The 22549-nt window shown below is 46.6% G+C and overlaps 1 protein-coding gene across 1 annotated transcript in view; it reads right to left on the bottom strand.

Annotated features, from left to right (window-relative positions):
• DRC11 (dynein regulatory complex subunit 11) overlaps nt 1–22549 on the bottom strand; it is a 169403-nt gene that overhangs the window by 69553 nt on the left and 77301 nt on the right. The window contains exons 9-11 of the mRNA XM_022568051.3: nt 15152–15227; nt 8004–8110; nt 7745–7846 (exon numbers count right to left, since the gene is read on the bottom strand). Of these exons, the coding sequence (XP_022423759.1) occupies nt 7745–7846; nt 8004–8110; nt 15152–15227 (285 nt within the window). The remainder of the gene's footprint in view (nt 1–7744; nt 7847–8003; nt 8111–15151; nt 15228–22549) is intronic.

The following is a 22549-nucleotide window of genomic DNA, read 5'->3' as shown; positions in this document are numbered from 1 at the left end:
CCCACAGTCATTTAAGGTGTTTTTCTCCTATAGGTAAAGGGCCATTTTTTTCTCTGGCTGCTTTCCAGATTTTTTCTTTGTCTTCTGTAGTTAGAAGCTTAGTTATGATGTGTCTCAGATCATATGTCTTTGGATTTACCCTGTTGGGTATTCATTTAGCTTCTTGAGTCTGCAGGTTTATATCTCCTGTCAAATTTGGGAAGATTTCAACCATTCTTTCTTGAAGTGCTTTTTCAGCCTCATCTTCTTTCTCTTCTCCTTCTGAGATTCTGATGGCATGAATATATGATTTTTTTTAATAGTCCCATAGTTCCTAATTCTCTGTTTAGCTTTTTTTTTTTTTCCAATTGATTTTCTCTGTTGTTCAGATTGGGTAATTTCTATTGTTCTATCTTCCAATTCACTGATTCTTTCCTCTGTCTCCTCTATTCTGCTGCTGAGCTCATCCAGCATTTTGCATACTGTACTTTTAAGCTCTAAAATTTCCATTTGGTTCTCCTTTATATCTTCTACTTTTTTGCTGAGGCTTTCTGTTTTTTTTTTTTCATTTGTATCTAGCAGCTTTATAATTACTCATTGAAGCATTTTAATCATGGCTGCCTTAACATGTTTGTCAGGTAATTCTAACATCTCTGACACTTCAGACTTGGCATCTGTTGTCTGTTTTCCTTCAGTCTGAGATCTTCCAGGTTCTTCTATGATGAGTGACTTTCAATAAAACCTAAACATTTTTGTATTATGTTATGAGACTCTGAACTTAATTTAAATCTCTTGTTTTAACTCTGACACTGCTCTGGCAGGGGAATAGTGTGTGTGTGTGTGTGTGTGTGTTGTGCTGTTACTGCCAGGAAGGTAGAAGTCTAGGTTACCCAATCTATTGTGGGAGGGGCTCCTTATATTTCTGGGTGGGGGTGGGAGTTCTGGCTCTCCATGTGGTCTCCACTCACACTGAGGTGAAGGTGTCCTTGTTACCACCGGGAACTGGTGAAGTCTTGACTCTCCACTAGGTCGCCTCTGATCCATCCCAGCAGGGAGGGAGGGGTGCCTTGTTATCACTGGTTGGGGGTGGAGTCCAGATAGATTCCCCATGTAGTCTCCACTGACATAGTGGATGGGAAGGCTTCACAACCAATGGGCAGGAATGAAAGTCTTTGTTCCTTATTTGATCTTCTCTGACACCACTCCAGTGAAGGTGTTGGGTTGTTTCCTATGTCTTCATGAGGGAAGAAGTCTAGGCTCCCCATGGAGCCTTTGCTGGTGTGCACTGGAGTGGGGCCACATTTTTTCTGTGGTGTTTGGATGGTGCAGGGTGGTTATTAACTAAAGCCTGTTTTGTCTGATACTGAGTTACACTAGCTATCTTTTGGCTAGTACTTTGATGGTTTATAGTTTACCATCTATAGTTTATAGTTTATTTTCAACATATCTATTTGTTATGTTTAAAGTGTGTTTCTTATAAGTAGCATATAGTTGAGTTTTTTTCCAGTCTGGCAATCATTGTCTTTTAAAACAGAACATTTAGTCCACTTACATTTTAGGTAATTATGGATTAAATTAATTGAATTTAATTCTATCAAATTCATATTTGCTTTCTTTTTATTATTTATTTTCTTTTCTTTTTATTCCTATTTTTCCTTTCCTGTATTCTTTTTGATTAATTATTTAAAATTTTCTGCTTATCTTCACTATTACTTTTTTGCTATACATTTTAGTATGATTTAAAAAATTATAAAATACATCATTAATTTATTACAATTTACCTTAAATTAGCTCTTTTTGGCTCCCTGAACAATGCAGCAATCTCACAAGTCTGTTTACTCCTACTCAACTTTTCTGTTGCTGCTATTATATATTTTCTTTGTATGTATGGTACAGACCCTTATTCTTGCTTTAAAAACCAGGATATTTTAAGAAGAGTTAGCTTTTTATACTTGCCCAAATTTTACATTTTGAAGGGCTGATTATTCCTTCTTACACTTTTGTTCTCTCATCTGGGATTCTTTTCCTTCAGCCTGAAGAATATCCTTTTAGTATTTTCATATTATGGGTCTGCTGCTGCTAAGTCAGATCAGATTTTGTTTGTCTCTATTTTATTTTCATTTTTGAAGGATATTTTCACTGGGTATAGAATTCTAGGTTGGCAGTTATTTCTTTCCAGATGCTATTCACATTTCCTTCTGGCTTCCATGGTTTCTGTTGAGAGATTTAGTAGTCTTTCTTATTTTTTGTTATCCTGAAGGAAATGTGCCTTTTAAAAAAATCTAGTAAGAGTTTGCCTTTTATCTTTGACTTTCAGTATTTTGACTGTGATGTGTCTAGATGTGGTTTTCTTTGTAATCATCCTTCTTGGACCTCAGTAAGGTTCTTGAATTTGTGGCTGTGTGTATTTCATCTGATTTGGAAAATTCACAAACATTACTTTTTCATGTATTTCTTCTGTTCCATTCTCCTCTTTTGGGGCAAATTCTAATTACACATATGTTACAACTTTTGACCATGTCTCAAATCTCTCTTCTTCTCTGTTCTGTTTTTTATAGTATTTTTTTTTCTGTACTTCAGTTTGGATTTCTTATTGACTTGTTTTTGACGTCAACCTGCCTTTTGCAATGTCTATGCTGTTGTTAAACCAGTTAGAAGACTTCTTATTTTTGGATACCATATTTTTCAACTGTAGAATGTTTATTTGTTTCTTTTAAATGTAGATTCTAAATTTCTATTTAAATATGGCATTTTTTTTCATTTATATATGCTAGCACTCAGGAATGCAAAAAATAGAGCCAGTCAAGAATCTTATCCTCAAGGAGCTTCATGGCCACTTCAGGAACTCCTATGTCCTTAAAGTTTTTGTGATTAGAACAAGAGAGGAGCTCGAGAGAGAGAGATGGCCTCTGAGAGTCAGGACCTCACTCAGTGATGTCATAATGGGGGTGACAGCAAATCCAGGGTTGATTCACAGTCCTGCATATCTGCAAACTTGTTTTTGAAAGTACAGACTCTTTGTCTGTCTTGTTATCTTCTGTACCTCAAATGCCTTGAACTGTACCTGGCATACAGTGCCCAATAAATAATATTAAATGAAACGATCAGTAAAGATGATATGTCCCCCAAGATCTGATTTTGGATCTCTAAGTCACAAGAGAAGGTGGAACAGACTGCAATGTAAGTAGATTAAATTATAATGTGAAATATAATTGCCAAGGGAAACAGACTCTGTAACCTTCCTTCTTGTAAGAAAATGAACATGAAACTATAATAACTCATCAGAAGGTTGCTTGTTGAGTATGAAATAAGCAAAGGAGGTGGCTGGATGCTCTGAATTGCTACCTATGGCATACTGTGACATCTTGAGGCACTTATTTAGCCTATAGCGGTCAATCTGCCTAGGATCTAGATTTGATTAATTAATTCATTCAATATTATGTGCTGAGGACTTGCTATGTGCCAGAAAAGGTTACAAAGGTGAGCAGAAAAGACAGTCACATAGTCGCTGGACTCATGGCCCTTCAGTAGTAGATCTGGGAAGGCAGAAACAAACAAAATGATCTCACCAGTAAATGTAACATTAAAACTGTGATAAAGCACCAGGAAGACATGGTACTCAGCGTCAAGTGTATGTGTAGCAACCAGACTTACTTTGGAGGGCCCAAAAGGCTTTCCTGAGGAAGAAGGGCTTAGACTGAGACCCCAAGGATGAGTAGGGGTTAACTACACTCGGGACTGAGGGTGTGGGGGTAAAGACAGTTCTTGAGAGGGAACAGCATGTGCAAAGGCCCTGTGGTGGGAGGGAGCACAGGGTGTTTGAGGCACAACGAGGAAGATCAGCGTGCTGGAGTGCAGCCAGGGAGGAGAGGTGGGTGATGAGCCTGAAGAAGAGGACACTGGCAAGGTTGGTCATGGCCTTGTAAGCCTGTCATCTTTATCCTTGGGGGAACCGGGGTGTCATTGAAGGGTTTCAGCATGGAGCACTAAGGTCATATTTGTATTTCGAAAGGAGCACTCAGGCTGCTGTATAATCTCTGATCAAGTCACTGTTTCTGGATAATGCTGAAATAATAGTGTCAAATTCTATCCCTCTGAGTCCTCTTTCTCCTTTTCTATGTTCAAGGTTGCCCATTCCCCTTCTGCTAATGGTCTTCTTAAGGAGGGGATTTAGTATAGCTAATTAAGTTTCAGCTTACGAAATTAAATCATAATTATGTCTCCCAAGGTCATTTGGATTGGAATTTTGAGAACTGAAAACTCTACAGTTACACAATTACCATCAATCTATTGGGGTACCCTGAGTGCATCTATTGTGTGTTCAACCAGTTTAATTCCAAGAGAGAAATTCATAGCAATTTCTCACCCTGTGACATGTCATGAGTTAGGACATGGTGAGGGCAGACACCAGGCTGCGAGGAGTGAGAGGGTGCCCTTGGGCCAGACTGATGATCAGGTGCTGGGTAAGAGGAGGAAGCCTATTCTCAGCTGGAGGAGTACAGTCACCTCCTGGCTTCATTTTCTGTTTTGTTTGGCTTGATTTCCATGTTCAGTCATGAAAGTATCACTTTCTGAAAACGTGAAATTCATTAATAGGGTCAATGGGTGGCATATTTATTTCCTATTGATGAGGGAATAGCCTATAGAGAGCCCTCAGTGGGCTACAGAGATGGAGCCTCAGTAGAGGCCCATGAAGGACATTCAGAGTCAGAGTTAAACTGTAAACTGTAAAGTCAACACAAAAAGCATTAGGAGAGAGCCACTGTAAAGACACCATACAGCCCCTGGGCTGGCGAAACTAGTCACTAATGTAGCTGGGAGTGTGGTAAACTCTGAGGGAGTGTGTGAGTCCCAGGAAGAGTTGATGGACCATGGAAACCTGAGAAAGCCTTCAAAGGGCAAAGGCTGCCCACAATCCTGCCAGCTCCTCTGCCTGGAGTATCCTGGCCCCAGAGGTAGGGCTGGCTCTGGATCAAAGTGGACCATGTTCACAACACTTCTGATGCCAGATGTGCGGGGTTCTCCCCCGCCAAGCAGTTTTCTGCAACACCAGCTGGGGGGTCCTGCAATCTAACTCAATTCTGACACTGTCTACCTGGAGATAGAGTCGGATCCCACAGGTTAAGGGTGATGTCCCACCAAACTGCTCCCCAGCCCAATTCAGATGCCAATTGCCAAGTCCAGGTTGTCACCTATGTTTCTGACCAACCGGCTATAAACCCCTCCTCAGGTATGATTAATTTGTGAGAGTGGCTCACAGAACTCAGGGAAACACTTACTTCCATTCACCAGTTCATTAAAGGATATGATACAGGATACAGAAGAACAGCCAGATGAAGAGGTATGTACGGCAAGGTCTGGGAGGGTCCTGAGTGCAGGAGCTCCTGCCCCTGTGACATTGGGGTGTGTTACCCTCCCAGGATGTGGATGTGTTAACCCACCTGGAAACTCTCCAAATCCCATTATTATTGGGGTTTCACGGAAGCTTCCTCATGGGGGCTTGATCAATTATTAACTCCATTTCCATCTCCTGTCCCCTCTCTAGAGAATGGGGGTGGGTGGAGCTGAGAATTCCAGGCTTCTAATCATGGCTTGGTCTTCCCTGTAACCAGCCCCCACCTGGGAACCATCTAGGAACCCACCCAGCATTGCCTCTTTGTAACAAAAGACGCTTCCAGTGTGCTTATCACTTAGGAATTTTTTTTTTTTTTTTGGAGTATAATTGCTTTACAATGGTGTGTTAGTTTCTGCTTTATAACAAAGTGAATCAGTTATACATATAAATATGTTCCCATATCTCTTCCCTCTGTGTCTCCCTCCCTCCCACCCTCCCTATCCCACCCCTCCAGGTGGTCACAAACCACCTAGCTGATCTCCCTGTGCTATGCGGCTGCTTCCCACTAGCTATCTACCTTACGTTTGGTAGTGTATATATGGCCATGCCTCTCTCTCGCTTTGTCACAGCTTACCCTTCCCCCTCCCCATATCCTCAAGTCCATTCTCTAGAAGGTGTGTGTCTTTATTCCTGTCTTACCCCTAGGTTCTTCATGACATTTTTTTCCCCTTAAATTCCATATATATGTGTTAGCATACGGTATTTGTCTTTCTCTTTCTGACTTACTTCACTGTATGACAGACTCTAGGTCTATCCACCTCATTACAAATAGCACAAAAACAGAAAGATAGATCAATGGAACAGGATAGAAAGCCCAGAGATAAACCCACGCACATATGGTCACCTTATCTTTGATAAAGGAGGCAGGAATGTACAGTGGAGAAAGGACAGCCTCTTCAATAAGTGGTGCTGGGAAAACTGGACAGGTACATGTAAAAGTATGAGATTAGATCACTCCCTGACACCATACACAAAAATAAGCTCAAAATGGATTAAAGACCTAAATGTAAGGCCAGAAACTAGCAAACTCTTAGAGGAAAATATAGGCAGAACACTCTATGACATAAATCACAGCAAGATCCTTTTTGACCCACCTCCTAGAGAAATGGAAAGAAAAACAAAAATAAACAAATGGGACCTAATGAAACTTCAAAGCTTTTGCACAGCAAAGGAAACCATAAACAAGACCAAAAGACAACCCTCAGAATGGGAGAAAGTATTTGCAAATGAAGCAACTGACAAAGGATTAATCTCCAAAATTTACAAGCAGCTCATGCAGCTCAATAACAAAAACACAAACAACCCAATGCAAATATGGGCAGAAGACCTAAAGAGACATTTCTCCAAAGAAGATATACAGATGCCAACAAACACATGAAAGAATGCTCAACATCACTGATCATTAGAGAAATGCAAATCAAAACTACAATGAGATATCATCTCACACCGGTCAGAATGGCCATCATCAAAACTAGAAACAATAAATGCTGGAGAGGGTGTGGAGAAAAGGGAACACTTTTGCACTGCTGGTGGGAATGTGAATTGGTTCAGCCACTATGGAGAACAGTATGGAGGTTCCTTAAAAAACTACAAACAGAACTACCGTATGACCCAGCAATCCCACTACTGGGCATATACCCTGAGAAAACCATAATTCAAAAAGAGTCATGTACCAAAATGTTCACTGCAGCTCTATTTCCAATAGCCCGGAGATGGAAACAACCTAAGTGCCCATCATCGGATGAATGGATAAAGAAGATGTGGCACATATATACAATGGAATATTACTCAGTCACTTAGGAATTTACAAGGGTTCCAGGAGCTCCCTGCCAACAAGCAGGGGCAGACACCAATATGTATATTTTCTCTTATCTCTCAGGACCCTAATATGTGAACATGGAATACTGGAATCCAACTGGCTACTCTAAACCACTATGAGACGGATGGGTGGCAACTGAAAATTCAATTCATCGGATTCCCCGACTCACAAAGAACCTGCTCATTGCCACTGGCTTCCCCTACAGATCTTCTACAGGGAGAGACGGGTGGGCCTTTGAGACACATGCCCCAGCTCCTCCGATAGGTCTCCTCCCACTTGTGGGGACTGGGTACCACGGATCTGCAGTGATGGGGGACTGGGGAAGTTACTCCCAGACTGTTGGATTTATCTCATTTATGAGCCCACAGCCCTGAGGGCTACCTGGTGGACCGACGTAAATTCACCAAAGGTAGGCACGTTTCCCGGAGAATCAGCCTGGGACAGCCGGGGTCCGCAGGCAGCACGCATGGATGGGCCACCGCCCGCGGGGGCCGGGCTCCTGGTCATGGTTGGGATCTGCCCTCTGCTTCCCGTGCATAAGGACCACTCACCTCTTTACTTCCTTTCTTCCTTCCTGTTTTGCCCGATAATTCCCTCTCTCTGTTCACAGCTAGTTTTAAGTTTTTTAGTTCCTGTCTCATCAGCTCGTCAACCTAGGTGAATACAAAAGGTTTAGGTGACTTCGCATGACTTGTGTTTTCTTTGTGAAGTTAAAAATAGCTTAAATTCTGAGTAGGTTATTAACAGGAAATTGTAACAAAGCACTGCAGCGAATGACTTGCTGGGACTACAGCATAAAAGCAGTCTTACCTGCAGCCTGATCTCCGACTCCAATTCTTTCCGTTTGTCCTCTTTGATCAGTTCGGGATCATAGCCCTGGGGGACATTCCACGATTCATCTTTATTCTTCCACAGGTCTGCACTCCAGAAGGATAAAGAAAAAGAAAATGAGATTTTTTCAGCGTGAAGACTAATGTCGACTCAAAAAATGTACAACATGAGAGTTGTGGGTCAAGTTTTATTTCGGGCAAAATGAGGATTATAGCCCGGGAGACAGCGTCTCAGAGAGCTCTGAGAAACTGCTCTAAAGAGGCAGGGGGGAAGGTTAGCATATATGTGATTTTGGTGAAGGGGGAGTACATGCAATCGAGCATATTTTTTTGCAGAAGGTTCCTGCTAGTCTCGAGGAGCAGTCGTCACCATGAAGGATTTTAGTGCTTTTCTAGATAGGAGGAGATACAAGAATTGGGCTCATAAAATCTTCTCCTGAAAATATCTAACTATTCTGAAGACCTGCTCTGCCAGTTTTTCCCAGAGCACAGAGGGCCTCATGTATGCTCTCCACCTTGAACTCCTTTCAGGGGGTGTTGGAAGTCAGCAGCCACAGTGTCTCATGATTTAATCCTTGTAGAGGTAGATGGCAAGTGCCCATTCCTTTGTGGTTGACACTAAGGAATGCAGTTTTGTGATATATAACACAAACTCAGTTTTCTGCTCTACATCCTTCTCCACTTCCCAAACAGAAGGATTGTGCCTGTATAATATCTAAAAAATAAAGAAGGAAACTGCTAATGTGTAAAGATCCAATAAAAAAGTATGAAACAAACAGTATTCTTCCATACGATTAAAAACATGTAAAAAATAATATGTTAATTGTGGGATTATACAGTTATAGGTGACTGTTTCTGTAATATGTTTTACATTATTTTTATTCTTCAAATGATGTGCTAAAATAGGAGAGATTTTGTTGCTAGTTCAACTCACCAGTAATTTACCGTGGCTCCTAGTAAAAGCCAACACTGAATACACAAGTACCCACTACTCGCCCCTAATTCAACGGCTCTATTTTTGTATCACTTTTTGGATGTTTTTGAAATCATACACATTTTACATTTCCCTTTTGCCTGGCAGTTAGGAGGATGGTTAGAGAAATGTGACCCTAGAGGAAATAAGGGTAATTTTGTATCACTGGAATAAATGGAAATAAACCTGTTTTCTCAGAAGGGGAATTCCAAATTGCACAGAGGTGCAAGATCACTGGATCCTGGCTGCGGGATCCGGGGGATCTCCCAGGGGAAAAAGACTTGCCAGTTTGGGAAATGAGATCTCTTCCCTGAATTTGTGTTCAGAATGTGATGGAAAATTTCTGGAACCAAACTTGCAACCACCACTCCGCTGGGCCACTTTGCCGGGAGCGCGTCCCTGGAGCACGGATGCCGTGCAACTCGGGAAGGCAACCGAGGGCCACGGGGCCCCAGGCAGGGGTTTCCCCACCTCTGTCTGACAATGGCTATGGCTTGGGAAGAAAGGGGGTCGTGCAGGGCCTGGATGGCAGGCGGTGAACGATGGGATGGAAGTTTCTCAAGCACAGCTTCTCCTACGAGCACCGCACGGGATCCTGAGACTAGTCAGGACTGTGTCCCCCGACACAGCTCATCAAGAAGGGTGGCATTAGAGGACAAGCCATAGAGGACAGTCACGGTCACAGGCAGAAACATACATCTGGGCGCACAGAGCAGGAGGTGTCAACTGTGAAGGTGGACAGCAGAGAAGATTCTCGGAGAGTCAAGTGGGCAAACAGATGAGAGAGGAGGGTGGAATCTCCACGTAAATCATGGAGGCCGGGGATGAGCAGAAGCTGCGAGAAAGGAAAGGAGAAGGGACGGCACGTGGTGTGAGCCAGGAATGGCTGCAGATCCTGGGGAGATGGAGCAAAAGGGCGACGAGATGCAGATGCACAAGAACGGGCGACTGGGCAAGGGCATCGCCTGGAGGGCTCCAGCCAGGCGGCAGCCCCGGCAGGTGGGTCCCCCATGCTACCGCTTTCCAGCTGCTGGTCTTACAGTCTTCCCTTTCCTTGTCAACAGTCTCCACCTCTCGAGGAGCGAGGAACCAGGCAGGACAGCGGCTACTCTAAAAACACTTGTGCCCAGAGGGCAGGTGGAAGTGAGGAGGCGGAGGACCACTGGGCGTGTCCTCTTAGCGGCCTCCGAGTCAGGACCACACAGGATGCAAGGGAAGCAAGACGGGATGCGGCTGTGCAGCTCCAGTTTTCCCAAAGTGTGGGTCGGCTCCACAAGCCACAGGCTGGAGACCCTGACGCTGCTCCCAGAGGCTGGCATGGAGATCTCTGGAAGCGAGAGGGGGCATCACAAGGTGATGGCCACACACAGGTCAGGTCTGGCTCACTTCCTGGACAGTTAGCTGGGCAGAGGGGTCGGCCTGTCTGGATTTCAGGCCCGGTGAGGGCTCTTAGGCTCACCGGCCTCCCACCAGCCAACCAAGGGCAGTGCGGCCTGGACGGGGCCAGTCCTTGTCTGGTCACAGTCTGTGCCAGGAAGACAGCAAGGAGAAACCGACGGGTGATGCAAAGTTTCAGGGGCAGAGTTTTGAAAATGAGGATGATGGAAGTACCCAAACGTTTTTCTAGGGTGGCTAGTGTGGATTTATAAGAAATCGACAAGAAACACATCACAGGGGGGTAAAATTTTCATAGAATTGATTCACCCACATGTCCTTCCCAAGCAGGGTGGCCACGTGAGAGGTGGCCCAGCCGCTAGGGCTCAGACGATGGGACGGGATGATACGGCAGGAGAGGTTTGGGGGTGTGCCTCCTGTATGCCTGTCTGAGGGTGACCTCAGTTTCTGCTCTGGCCTGAGTGCCTGTCCGCCCTCCCCCCACAGAAGGGGGATTTTGCAGTGAGCTTGGAAGGTGTGAGTACACAAAGGCGGGGCTGGCTCATGGGCTTGAAGGCAACCGCCCTTTCTCTGTATGTTTTCTGAAATTTACATAAGCTTAGACTGTGGAAAACTTTGAAATGCAGGAATAACATAATGCTTCTTTTTTATGGGTTTCAAATTGTAAGCTCTCCCCCTTGAAAATACTATAACTGTGTTAAAACATGCTATTCACTAATAACAACTCTTTCCTAGCAGATTTCCCCCTTGTATGATGACTAAATCTCCTCCCACAGCAAAACCCACCTGTTTCATTAAGATCTTTTAGAGCAAAACTGCTTTGTTATTTAAAGGAAGCTACACTGCTTTTTCACGGGATAGATTTACTAAGACTGGGAAGCAATGCGTTTCAAAATGAAAGGAACACAGAATATTCAACAGAAAGGAAAGCAAGATGTGATTATTTATGTAAAAGCAGTGACATTCCCATTTCTGGAGCTGTAACTATATTTTACAGATAAAGCAGTTCGTAGCAGCCTTTCCCGGTTTCACCTCTAGTTCATGTAAATGGACCTAGTTTTCCACTGCGACTTTGTTTTTCTCATGACACTTTTGCACAGGGCCCTTCTCAATCCCTTCAAGAATTTCATGGACATTTCTAAATGCAGGAAGCTGTTCATGGCTCTCAAAGGAAAACAACGGCCCGCTCTTTCCTACAGCAGAGAATGAGCTTTTATCCCAGAACTGGGAAAGTGGGAGCTGCGGCAGCTTTTGCACGATGAGGGGTGACCGAGGAGGGCGCTTAATCTCAGTGATTAAAATGCTAATGTTTCGTCTGAGAAGGAAAACCTTTGATTTTTATGAAAAGAATTCTCAGGTGAAAACGTTTAATTTCTGTAAGTTACCGAAGACCTTACATATAGCTCATCAAATGCCCCAACAGCCAACTAGGAAAATCACGCTTCATGTTTCCTGCTCCCCAGTGGCTTGTGTTTTCTTAGTCTTGATGGAAACAGATATTACACGCCAGGTGTGGGTCGTTTCAAGAGCTTTGCTGGGTGGGTCTGCAGGCTTCCCATGGGAACATTAGATGTCCCCCAAATTAATTACTGTTTTTATCAAAATAATGCATGCACCTTATTTTAAAGTCAGAGTATTGAAAAGATTATAATAAAAAAACTCTGCCTTCCAGTTACACTGTCCAGTGGCATTTATTCCCACATTCATTCATTCAAAAATGCATTGACTAGATTCAGATTTATTCATAAATCTGATCTATTTGTAAATTATGAAATTCATGCCCTTCCCTCATGGACCTGGCGCCCCCCTCCCACCCCCTGCGGGGAGACAGCAAACACACACACGGAAGTCAGAGGGAGGTGAGTAAAGTGGGGTCAGGGGCGGGCACAGGTGAGGCGGGAGAAGGCCTGAAGGGAAAAGCATTCCAGGCAAGGGGAACAGAAAGCACGACAGCCCTGAGGTGGGGGGGGGCCAGGGGACGGGGGCGTGAAGTGATCTAGCTTCACGGGGGCTCTTTTGGTTGTTTGTCTGTTTCTCTCCCAATGTCTAGATAATACGCATATACTGCTGCTTCTTGATGCATCAATTTTAGACACGGGCTCCTGACTCCTTGTTAAGGTAGGTGAGAATTTTGCTCTTCCCCACTTTTCTTTCTTTCTCCATATGCAGTTACATCAGAGGCCAAGGGAGCCAGGCCTTCCAAATCCCGAGTGCGAGTGCATTGAGAGGTACCTGGCACCTAAGACTCCCCACCGGCAGCCCCTCTCAGGACACCCAGTAGGACAGGCTCCACCAAAATGAGGGAGTAACAGGAAAATGAAGGGGTGACAGTCAGAGAAGGCAAAGGAAGCCCCAAGGAGGACAGCTGGCAGGGCTCCAGAAGGGAGGTGTTCAGAAGAAGAGTAGCTGGTCAATTACCTAACGCGTTCGAAGGCCTGGAAAATTATCTCGAAGGTTGGTGACAGATATGCAGAATAGGAAACAAAAGCCAGCGTGTACAGACCAATACATGCGTCATGGGAAGTGGTGTCTTCACAAACGGCAGCTATTGTCTGGGACCCAGCCCTGAGTTCCGGGGGCACCACAGCCAGGCCTGTGACTCACTGCGATTCCTAGCTGGGTCCCTCGGAGGCAGCTGAGGCCAGCCTAACAAGCCATCCAACTTGTGCCACTGTCCCCACCCATCTACCGCCACCGCACCTGGTGTGCTGTGAGCCTGCTGACGGCATGTGCCAGCTTTGTAGCTCCAGGCTAGCATTGCACCTGCACACTGGAGTCAATCGATGTTTGTTGAGTGAATATGTAAGTGAATGGATGCTTTGATAGTGATTGCTTGGCACCATTGTTTGTTAAAGAGTTGGTATTATCTTGGTGGGAATGTAAGTTGGTGCAGCCACTATGGAGCACAGCATGGAGGTTCCTCAAAACTAAAAACAGAGTTGCCATATGATCCTGCAATCCCACTCCTGGGCATATATCTGGACAAAACTGTAATTTGAAAAGATACCTGCACCCCAGTGTTCATTGCAGCACTATTTACAACAGCCGAGACATGGAAGCAAATTAAATATCCATCGACAGAGCAACGGATAAAGAAGATGTGGTGCCTATATACAATGGAATACTACTCAGCCATAAAAAGAATGCAGCGACGCCATTTGCAGCTACCTGGATGGACCCAGAGATTATCATACTGAGTGAAGTAAGTCAGAAAGAGAAAGACAAATACCATATGATATCACTTACGTGTGGAATCTAAAATATGACACAAATGAACTAATCTTCGAAAGGGAAACAGACTCAGAGACATAGAGAACAGACTTGTGGCTGCCAAGGGGGTGGCGGGGATGGGGGAGGGTCGGAGTGGGAGTTTGGGGTCAGCAGGTGCAAACTATATAGAATGGATACACAATAAGGTCCTACTGTATATAGCACAGGGAACTATATTCCATATCCTGTAATAAACCATAGTGGAAAAGAAAAAGAGTTGATGTTCTCAAATGTGAATGATGGCAGGTCTTCTATCAGTAGACCTGACAGAAGATCGGAACTGCTGATGGTGGGTAAGTGATGTCTACCCGCTCCTGGTTGTTCTAAAGGTAAGTAAGATAGGAACGAAAACACAAAGCCTTCTGCGTCTCGGGCACCTAATCAGTGTTAATTTACCCTTTGACCTCCTTCCTCCCCAGTTAAAGCAGTCGCTAAATCCTGCTGGGGTCATCCTACCCCTGTACTTCTGCCTTCGTTCAGCATCTCAGGTAGAGTGGGACCCTTGCCACTAGTGGTAAGTGAAAGAATTTCAGGAGGTACACGGACATTCTTTTTTTTTTTTTTTTTTTTTTTTGCCACACTGCACGGCATGCGGGATGTTAGTTCCCTGGCCAGGGAGTGAACCCGCTCCCCTTGCAGTGGAAGTGTGGAGTCTTAACCACTGGATTGCTGGGGGGAAGTCCACAGACATTCTTATTTTATAGAACCGGCATATCAAACCTGCAACGACTTTTGATATAGTTGCTGAGGATGAGGCTCAATTAATTGGGATAAAAACCGTGCATCGATTAAAAATAGATATTAAGTCAATAACAGTAGCGGTGCTGTCCACCTAAGACCAGAATTAGGAAGGAGGCATGCATGTGACTGGAGTTTGGAAATATTCTACTTCACGCCCTTATTGCATTTTTCAGGAATTTCCAAATAACACTGATGGCCAGGGTCACCTTGGCAGGTCATTCTGTGTTGGGATTTGTTGTGAGGGTGGAGTGGAACCACAGGATTTGGGTAACCGTTCCAGGAAAGTATAATGAGAGTATCTCAAAGACCAATTCATACACTCGCCGAATGAGCCAGATTATACTCTGCTAAGTATGCTGAACATGGGAGAAAAGATTTAGGTGTCAGTGTTCAGGCACGAGTCTTAGTCTAATAGGATTAAAACATTTTACTGTACATACGGCATTGATTTTCTTAATCTAAACAATCCAGGGAAAATCCTTCTTCCCTTTCATTCCTAGCAAGAGAATGTTCAGCTGGAGTCTCAAGGGTTTAAAACAGAACAGGGGTTTAGATTATGTTCTCATCTTCCTCTTTTACCAGTTATATGCCTTGAAGCCACCCAAAGGAATTCTAAAAGAGAGACGGACAGAAGGTCTTGGCTGTGAATTGCATGTTTGCAGCCTCTCGTGATTGGGCACCAAATTCTGCCCAACAGAGGCTGAGGCCGCACTGGGTGGACAGAAGCACACCTATTCTGCTCAACTGACCTTTGTATGCGTTGTTTCCTTCTCGCGTCGTATGAAGGAAAACACTCGGTGGCATCTGCCAGCCCTCACCTTCGTCCTGTGAAAGCGGGATAATACACTTGTTAACTACAGGCAGAGTTTACCTGTCGCGATCAGACAGTAAGAGGCATGTACATCGTGGTTGCCGTGGCTACAGAAAAGCACGTAGACTCTTTTCTGGTTTGTGCGGTGAAGGTCCAGCCCCTCGTCTGCCCACCTGGGCAGTTTCTCTGCTGACCAGTCTGAGCAGGGGGTGCTGTGTCCACCGACCAGGGCGGGGATGGTCTGGAGACCTGGCTCTACCTTCAGGCTCCCTGGGGTACCCCACCCCGAGTTTGGTCCTGTCCTCTGATGCTCTGCTCCTTCCTTGCTCTGAAAGCTGATGCCCACCCACGTCCTGCCACCTCCTTCGCCATGTTCCCGTGACCCAGGTTTGCTGCTGCTCTCCGTCTGTGTTCCGCTCCGCCACTTGTCAGGTGGTGGTTTGCAGGAGCACCCGGGCTGCTCCTTTCGTGGCTTGCCTGTCCCCTCCCTGGGCCAGGAAGCCAGTCCTGAGCCCCAGCCTGAGCTGGAGGTCCTGCCAGCCTCCCTTCCCTGGGCCCCCACTGCAGAGAGAGCCCGGCCACGCCACCCTTGGTCCCGGCTGCCCCTGTGCAGCCAGATCGGAGCCGCAGGGACACCGGCCACTGCAGCTGGAGGGTCTGCCCCGACCCCCAGCAGAAGCCGCCCTACACCACCAGGGCTGTTCCGCGTCATGAAGAGCCATACCTCGCAAAGCCCCATCTGACGTTTCTGGGCAATGATGTTTGTACTGTATTAAGAGTCTGGTGCCCGATGACCAAAATCCTGCTTATTGTCACCCCACAAAGGGCAAAAGGAAGGATGCTGGTCTACACCATGTCTATGGGCAGTTTCCCAAAGCAATCAAAGTGCTCTCTGTACAGCTTGAAGGAGGAGCGGCAATAAGACGGTGAGCATCTCTGGTGACTCTGGGCACAGGACATGCCCTTGTTTCTGGGACCCCACGCGCCATGGGCCGTGGTTCGGCAGCGCCCGTGTACCGGATCTCCGCCTACCTCTCCTCCCCTACTCCACGTGGCAGTCGGGAAGACACGTGAAACGAGCTCACGAGAGCGATGGGAGCTCCCAGGAGGAGGTCAGGGTGGCGGGAGGACTCTGCCTTCTGCGGGGGTGGGGTGACACGGGGGACCTGCTTGAACCACAGCTCACGGAACACGCAGGGGCTAACACAGCCTCCTCGCGAGGCCACCTGCCTTGCAGAAGCGGGGGGAGAACCTGGACCCAGAACTCCTGGGGGCTCCACGCCTGTGGCGCAACTGACCCACCTTCCAGGACCCACAGGAAATCAAAGCTCACGGGGGAAGGAGCCCCACTCACTCACACAGCCCGGGACACCCAGGCATTCGGGAAGAATCAGCCCGAGAAGCAAGGAGAAGACCAGTGCTGGAAAAAGCCATGTCCTTGGGTGAAACAGATGATTCGTGGACAGAAAGGGGCATCTAAAACAGCTAATGAATACTCTCAGAGATATTCCTCATCTCTCTCCCTGCCTGGGTATCACCAGGCATTCACGGATCTTTTGTAATTTTTAGTCAGTGCGCTGCTGACGGATGTGCTGTTTCTCTTTTGGTTTTAGATGCTCAGATCGTCCTGTATTTGGCCTCTGGGAGCCCCTACAGGTGGTGAGTGTGCGCCTTCATGGGTAGAGGTGTGGCGGGGGGAGGGAAAGCAAGGGGAGCATCATGGAAGCGCTTTCAGCAGAGGGACCAGTCCGTGTGAGTCTGAGCTGGAAGGCCGCGTTGCCTTTGGTAACTGGAAGTTAGTAGGGCAGGGGCGTACGGAACAGGGCCAGCAGACAGACAGAGACACAGAGACAGAGACACAGAGAGGGGACGGGCTTTGGAAGGCCCATGAGCCGTGTTCCTCAGAGAGTGTGAACTTGGTCTGAGAGCAGGGCAGCCACCTGGGGGTCCCCGCAGGAGCCTGGCATGAATGGATCTGCCTGTCGGGTCATGACTCTGGCTGGAGCACGGGCACAGGCCGGAGGGGGTCAGGGTGCCCACCTATCTCTGACCAGAATTCATTGTCCCATCTTCTTCTGTGGAAAATTCTTCTTAGGTCTGAGGCAAATATCCCCTCCTCTGTGAAGCTGTCCTGGATTGTCCCAGGTCAAAAAGACTCTCCCCTTGCTCAGCAGGATCTGCTCATCCTTCCTGGCGCCTGTTTCTCTGTGCATATTATGGGCTGTTTGTGTTCCTGTCTTAGCTGCTCTCTTGGGCTGTGGGCCCCCATGGAGGAGGATTCCGTCTTGCTGACGTTTTGTACCCCATATGGAACCAGCATCAGGCCTGTTCTCTAGGCGTTTAACGCATGTAAGTAAAAATAAGATTTATAGGTCTATTTGTACAGCTTTATTTCTAGAATAAATATCAAGTTCTCAAGGGGAGTAAAACACTGTTAAGACCAGTTTTGGAAACATCTGATCCTGATTGCACAGAATGGCAGTGGACGTTAGCGGTTCCCACGACTTTCCACGTGGTAATGACATAACTGGCCGTCACAGGAGACACCTTTTAACCAGAGAGAAAGCACGATGGAACACGTCTGCTTTCCTTTTCAGAGATACTTCTTCCTTTGGTCAATAGTTCATTGGACATATCCTTTCCTTTGGTTGCTGTTTTAAACACTTAATATCTTTCTCATTTTGACAATTATTGGGAGAGAGAAATTCCATGAGGAGGTTTTACCCTCTCAACTCCAAAGTCACTTTTTTTTTCTGAATCTTTCACCGTGAAGGGGTCATACAAGTACAGTTGCACCTGTCAATGGTGCCTGCCTTGAACAACATCCCTTTCTGATGGAAGCTTCTCGGGCACAACTCCCAGCTCAGCCGAGTGGCTGGAGAGTGTTCTAACCAGAGAGACGCGCCTCTCCTGGAGCAGCCTGACCCCGAGGAGCTGGACTGGGCAGCCGCATTGGCTCCCTCTGCACTGGCGGGGGCACACAGATGACAGGCAGGCAGGGGACTCTGCCTGCAGGTGGTCCCAGCCACCATACGGCCTTCTTCAGAGAAGGGGGTGGACAGAGGAGCTGGTCCCAGTGGACCTGGGTCCTGCGACTCCTGGCTCCAGCCCACGCCGGCCAGGTCCTGAGCCCTCCACGCGCCCTGGCTCCATCTCACTGTCTGCTGACCTGAGTGCGCTGGTGTTGCCACCCAGTAGGCCCAGTGAGTCCCAATAAGAGACAGCGTCTTAGACATGTCCAGCCTTTGCATTCGTTCAGAAATGTTGTAAATATCACGGAAACTGACAATTTTTAGTAAGTTACCATCTATTGTGTGACATGGGTCCTTATACAACACAATTTTTTTCCTTAATCATCACCAATGAGATAGCGATACAGAGAAAAATGCAGAGGATTCCAAAAGATTTTTCATTGTCAAATATCGTATCCTAGGTATTTGTCTTGGTGAAGTTAGGAGAGCAGACAGAGGTAAACAGTGTGCCTGGCCACGCCCCTCCCCAAATGTTAACCGTTAGGATGATTTCTAGCCTGGCTTAAAGAGGGACTCAGATGAACAGAAGCCCTCTTGAAATTTTCTATTAGCCAACGTGTGCATCTGAGGTGGTCTGTGGGTGGAGGGACGGTCAGCACTTCACATTAGTGGGTAAGTGTCAAAATTCAAGTAGGGTCACGACTGTTCCGGTCTTTTTTTTTTTTAATTTCTTTGGCCACACCATGCGGCATGCGGGATCTTAGTTCCCCGACCAGGGCTCGAACCGTGCTCCCTGCAGTGGAAGCGCTGAGACTTAACCACTGGAAAGTCCCTGTTCCGTTTTTTTTTTGCGGTACGCGGGCCTCTCACTGCTGTGGCCTCTCCTGTTGCGGAGCACAGGCTCCGGACGCGCAGGCTCAGCGGCCATGGCTCACGGGCCCAGCCGCTCCGCGGCATGTGGGATCTTCCCGGACCGGGACACGAACCCGTGTCCCGTGCATCGGCAGGCGGACTGTCAACCACTGCGCCACCAGGGAAGCCCCTTGTTCCGTTTTTTAAATGGGGGTATGTGTTTCAGCATATACCTATTAACATACAAGTCCAAATGTCCAACCGATCACTTGTGGCTTTCAGATTATCTGATGGTTCCCTTAGGGTCTCTGTCCTGGGGTAGGAGTGAGGCTGCTGTGACTGGGAAGAGGCTGATTACTTCCCACGGAGCTGAGAGTGAAATTATAATCCGCTTTTAGATCCAGAAGTGAAAAAATCAGCCCAGAAGCTATCATCATTAAAAACTGCCTTTAAAAATAAACATGTATGAAAATAATGTGATATCTCATGAAATTTGACTTGTAAAAATACTTCATCATCTCATAACTGTTTTCAAGCGTGCATTTAGAATGTCATTTGCCTTTTCTGCTCTCACATTCCATTGAGACTAGAGAATCAGTTACTCAACCTTTTTGGCCCTTCGCACATGAAAGACGTGCGGCAGACCCGACAAAACCTACAATTTGAAGTCTAGAAATGTATAGCAATGTCCTCAATACATCTGTCCCAATTTTCTCTGTGGATATCTAGGTTTAATTCTTGTCAGAAGGAGCTTCCTGGCTATTACTGTGGAATATACTACTTTCTCCCTCAGGCCATCCAGACCGCCAGCTTGTCTCCTTCCCCAGCCCACGCACCACCACCCAGGCTCCGCGCCCACCTCTGCAGGCCTCACAGGCCGCCTTTGCTGGGGGAGCCACTCTTACCTCTGTCCACCTGGCTGACCTCCTTGCCCTTTAAGAAGACTTAGCTCAAGCTAACACTCAGCCTTCTCGTAGCTTAACTGACATGCTCCTGCTTAGAATCCTTACCTGTATCTTGACTTCACATCTCCACAGGATGTGAGAATTAACAGTTACTGGAAATAATGTATCTTAAGAAACTATATATATATATATATATATATATATGCATAAAGAAATTTCTGGAAGGGTATATACACCAACATGTTAATGACCATTAACTTTGGGTCATGGGTGCAAGGGCAACTTCTATTTATTTTTCTCTTTCTGCTAATCAGTGATTCTTTTCCCCTCTCCGTTGAACACGTACTGCTTGAGTGACGTTATATAATGCTTGATATGCTAATGAGATGAGCCTTGGCAGGGTAGGGCCAGGCCAGCAAAGGAATCCCGGGATCCTCCCGTCTTCAGCGCTTACTTCTCCTGGAAGGAAATCTCTATGGCCTTTCCAGAAAGTCATAGTTTAGGAAATCAGGGTCCAGAGAACACAGTCCACCTGAATCAGTCTGGTTCTGGTCCAGGCTACACCCAGCTGGTGCGGTGGGACAGCTGTAGCAACTGAAGCCCGAGACGGTCCCCGTGTAAGTGGGTTCTCCACCTGCCTGTTGTCTTTGCATGTACCTCGCTGTGTCCTTCTTAGCTGAGCAGTGTCACACCAGTTTCAAACTTGCTTCCTGTTATACTGAGAAGACAGAGGCCATTTGAATACAATGGGCTCCCCTTCTCCACACTCTTCTCACTTCTTCAAATGCCTGTGTTTCTCCCGGCTTCTCCTCGACTGCTTTTTGCTGCACAGAAACCTTGTCTTACTCTATTCGGCATCACCTCCTGATAATTTTAAGCTCTCCCAGGCCAGGGGCACTTTTCCCTTGGTCCCGGCACATTTACAGTTCTTCCCCATCCTAAAGTCCTCTCTCAACTAAAGTCATCATTTTGCAACTTCTTGAAGGAGGTGTGCCCACCAGCTGCCCACATGTCTCAGCCAGAGTCCCCTGCCTGCCTGTCACCTGCCGCCCTTGCTCCACTCTCCTGAAATAGTCCCAGTGATGTGCTCGTCACCACACTTTCTTTCTCAAGCTTCCTCCTTGACTTTTCTGCGGCATTTGACACCAGTGGTCCCTTCTCTTTAAAGAGTCTCCTGACTCTGCCTCCACCGTATTCTTAGTTTTCACTTCTCATGGTGAATGGACTGAGGGGAACAGAAGGGAAATGTTCCTTTCCTCCTTCTAGAAATTCACCCAGGTGGAAAATTAAATAGGAGAATCATTGTGCTGAATTTCTCCCTGCGCCAGGCTGTTTCCATCTCCCTGGTTGGTTTCACCTCTTCCCCCTGCCCTCATAGATGGATGTAATCCAGATCCTCCAACATATACCCACACTGATTTTCCTAAAACCCACCCATCCTCCCGCCTTCACTAGGGTTTCCTGCACAGGGGCAACTCCTGCAACTACACCATGTCTTGACCCCACCTGAGTTCATGCTGAACCTCCAGCTGATTGTTGGACATCTACCTGGATGTCCCACCATCAAGGTTCTGAAGCCAGTTCCTGCTGCTCAAGACGCTTGGAAGCCACCTCAACTCCTGGTCTCCGTCTCCACCTCAAACACCCAGTCCACCAGGCTGGTTATCCTTTGCCATATCTCCTGCATCTTTTCCATGTTTTTCCATCTACCACTTCCACCCTAGGGTCCTCATGAGTACTTCCTCATTCCTTCAGAAATAAATACTGCACAGCTCCTGAGTTTCAAGCCTTGTTAGCAGTGCTGATCAGAGTTACACTGGAGTCCGGGCACTCTGGCTGCTGTGGGAAGAAGAGATTGCACGTGCAGGACAGGAGGCGGGGCAGCGGCCAGGACATTTTGTTCCCCTGAGATGACGAGAATGTGCGTACACTCCTGTAGCTCTCCTGAGATGCCACCCGCTCCGGGAAGCCTCCACCTTTTCCAATGGTTATAGAGCCTCACTCTCTTCTGAGTCTGCAGTGCTTCTCTTGGCCCTTCCCTTAAACAACCCAATATGCCCTTTCCATATGCAGTGGTTTTTGAGCTTTGTAGAGGGAAGAATCCTTTGAAAACACAAAGAAAACCCATACATCTTCTTCCCAGGAGAATGCATCTCGCATAATTCCGTACAATTTCAGGGTGTGTATCCATAGGGTCCGTGTTCCCTGGGTTAAGAGCCCCTGCCTCTACAGCCCAGAAGCCTCTCACTTCCTTATATCCCCTCTCTTACTGCACTTCAGTGGACACAGAAGATGCTCGGTATGTATATTTCCATAATGAAATCCTTGTTCCTGATAGCAGCCTCTGGAAACCCATGACACTCACTTTTCCATCTGTGTGAAGTAGTGCAAAATTTGGTTTGAAATACTCTAAAATTATATAAGAACGTGGTTGGCTCCACGGTTCAATGTGGAGCACCTCGTTGGGCCAAGGGGCACTGTGGACAGAGCGGCTGGGGGGCACTGCAGACAAACAATAGCTTTTCAAGCTAATCGTGCTGCATATGGAAAGGTCCAAGGATCTTTCCAGAAGAAGTGAGCACCACGTCAGGTCATTTTATGGCTGGA

Source organism: Delphinapterus leucas, chromosome 8 (genome assembly GCF_059928025.1).
Source record: "Delphinapterus leucas isolate spDelLeu-1000000601 "Yukka" chromosome 8, BTC_Dleu_Yukka2, whole genome shotgun sequence".
NCBI lineage: Eukaryota > Metazoa > Chordata > Mammalia > Artiodactyla > Monodontidae > Delphinapterus > Delphinapterus leucas.
Note: the sequence above shows the minus strand (reverse complement) of the source record. Positions and strands in the feature narration are given on the sequence as shown.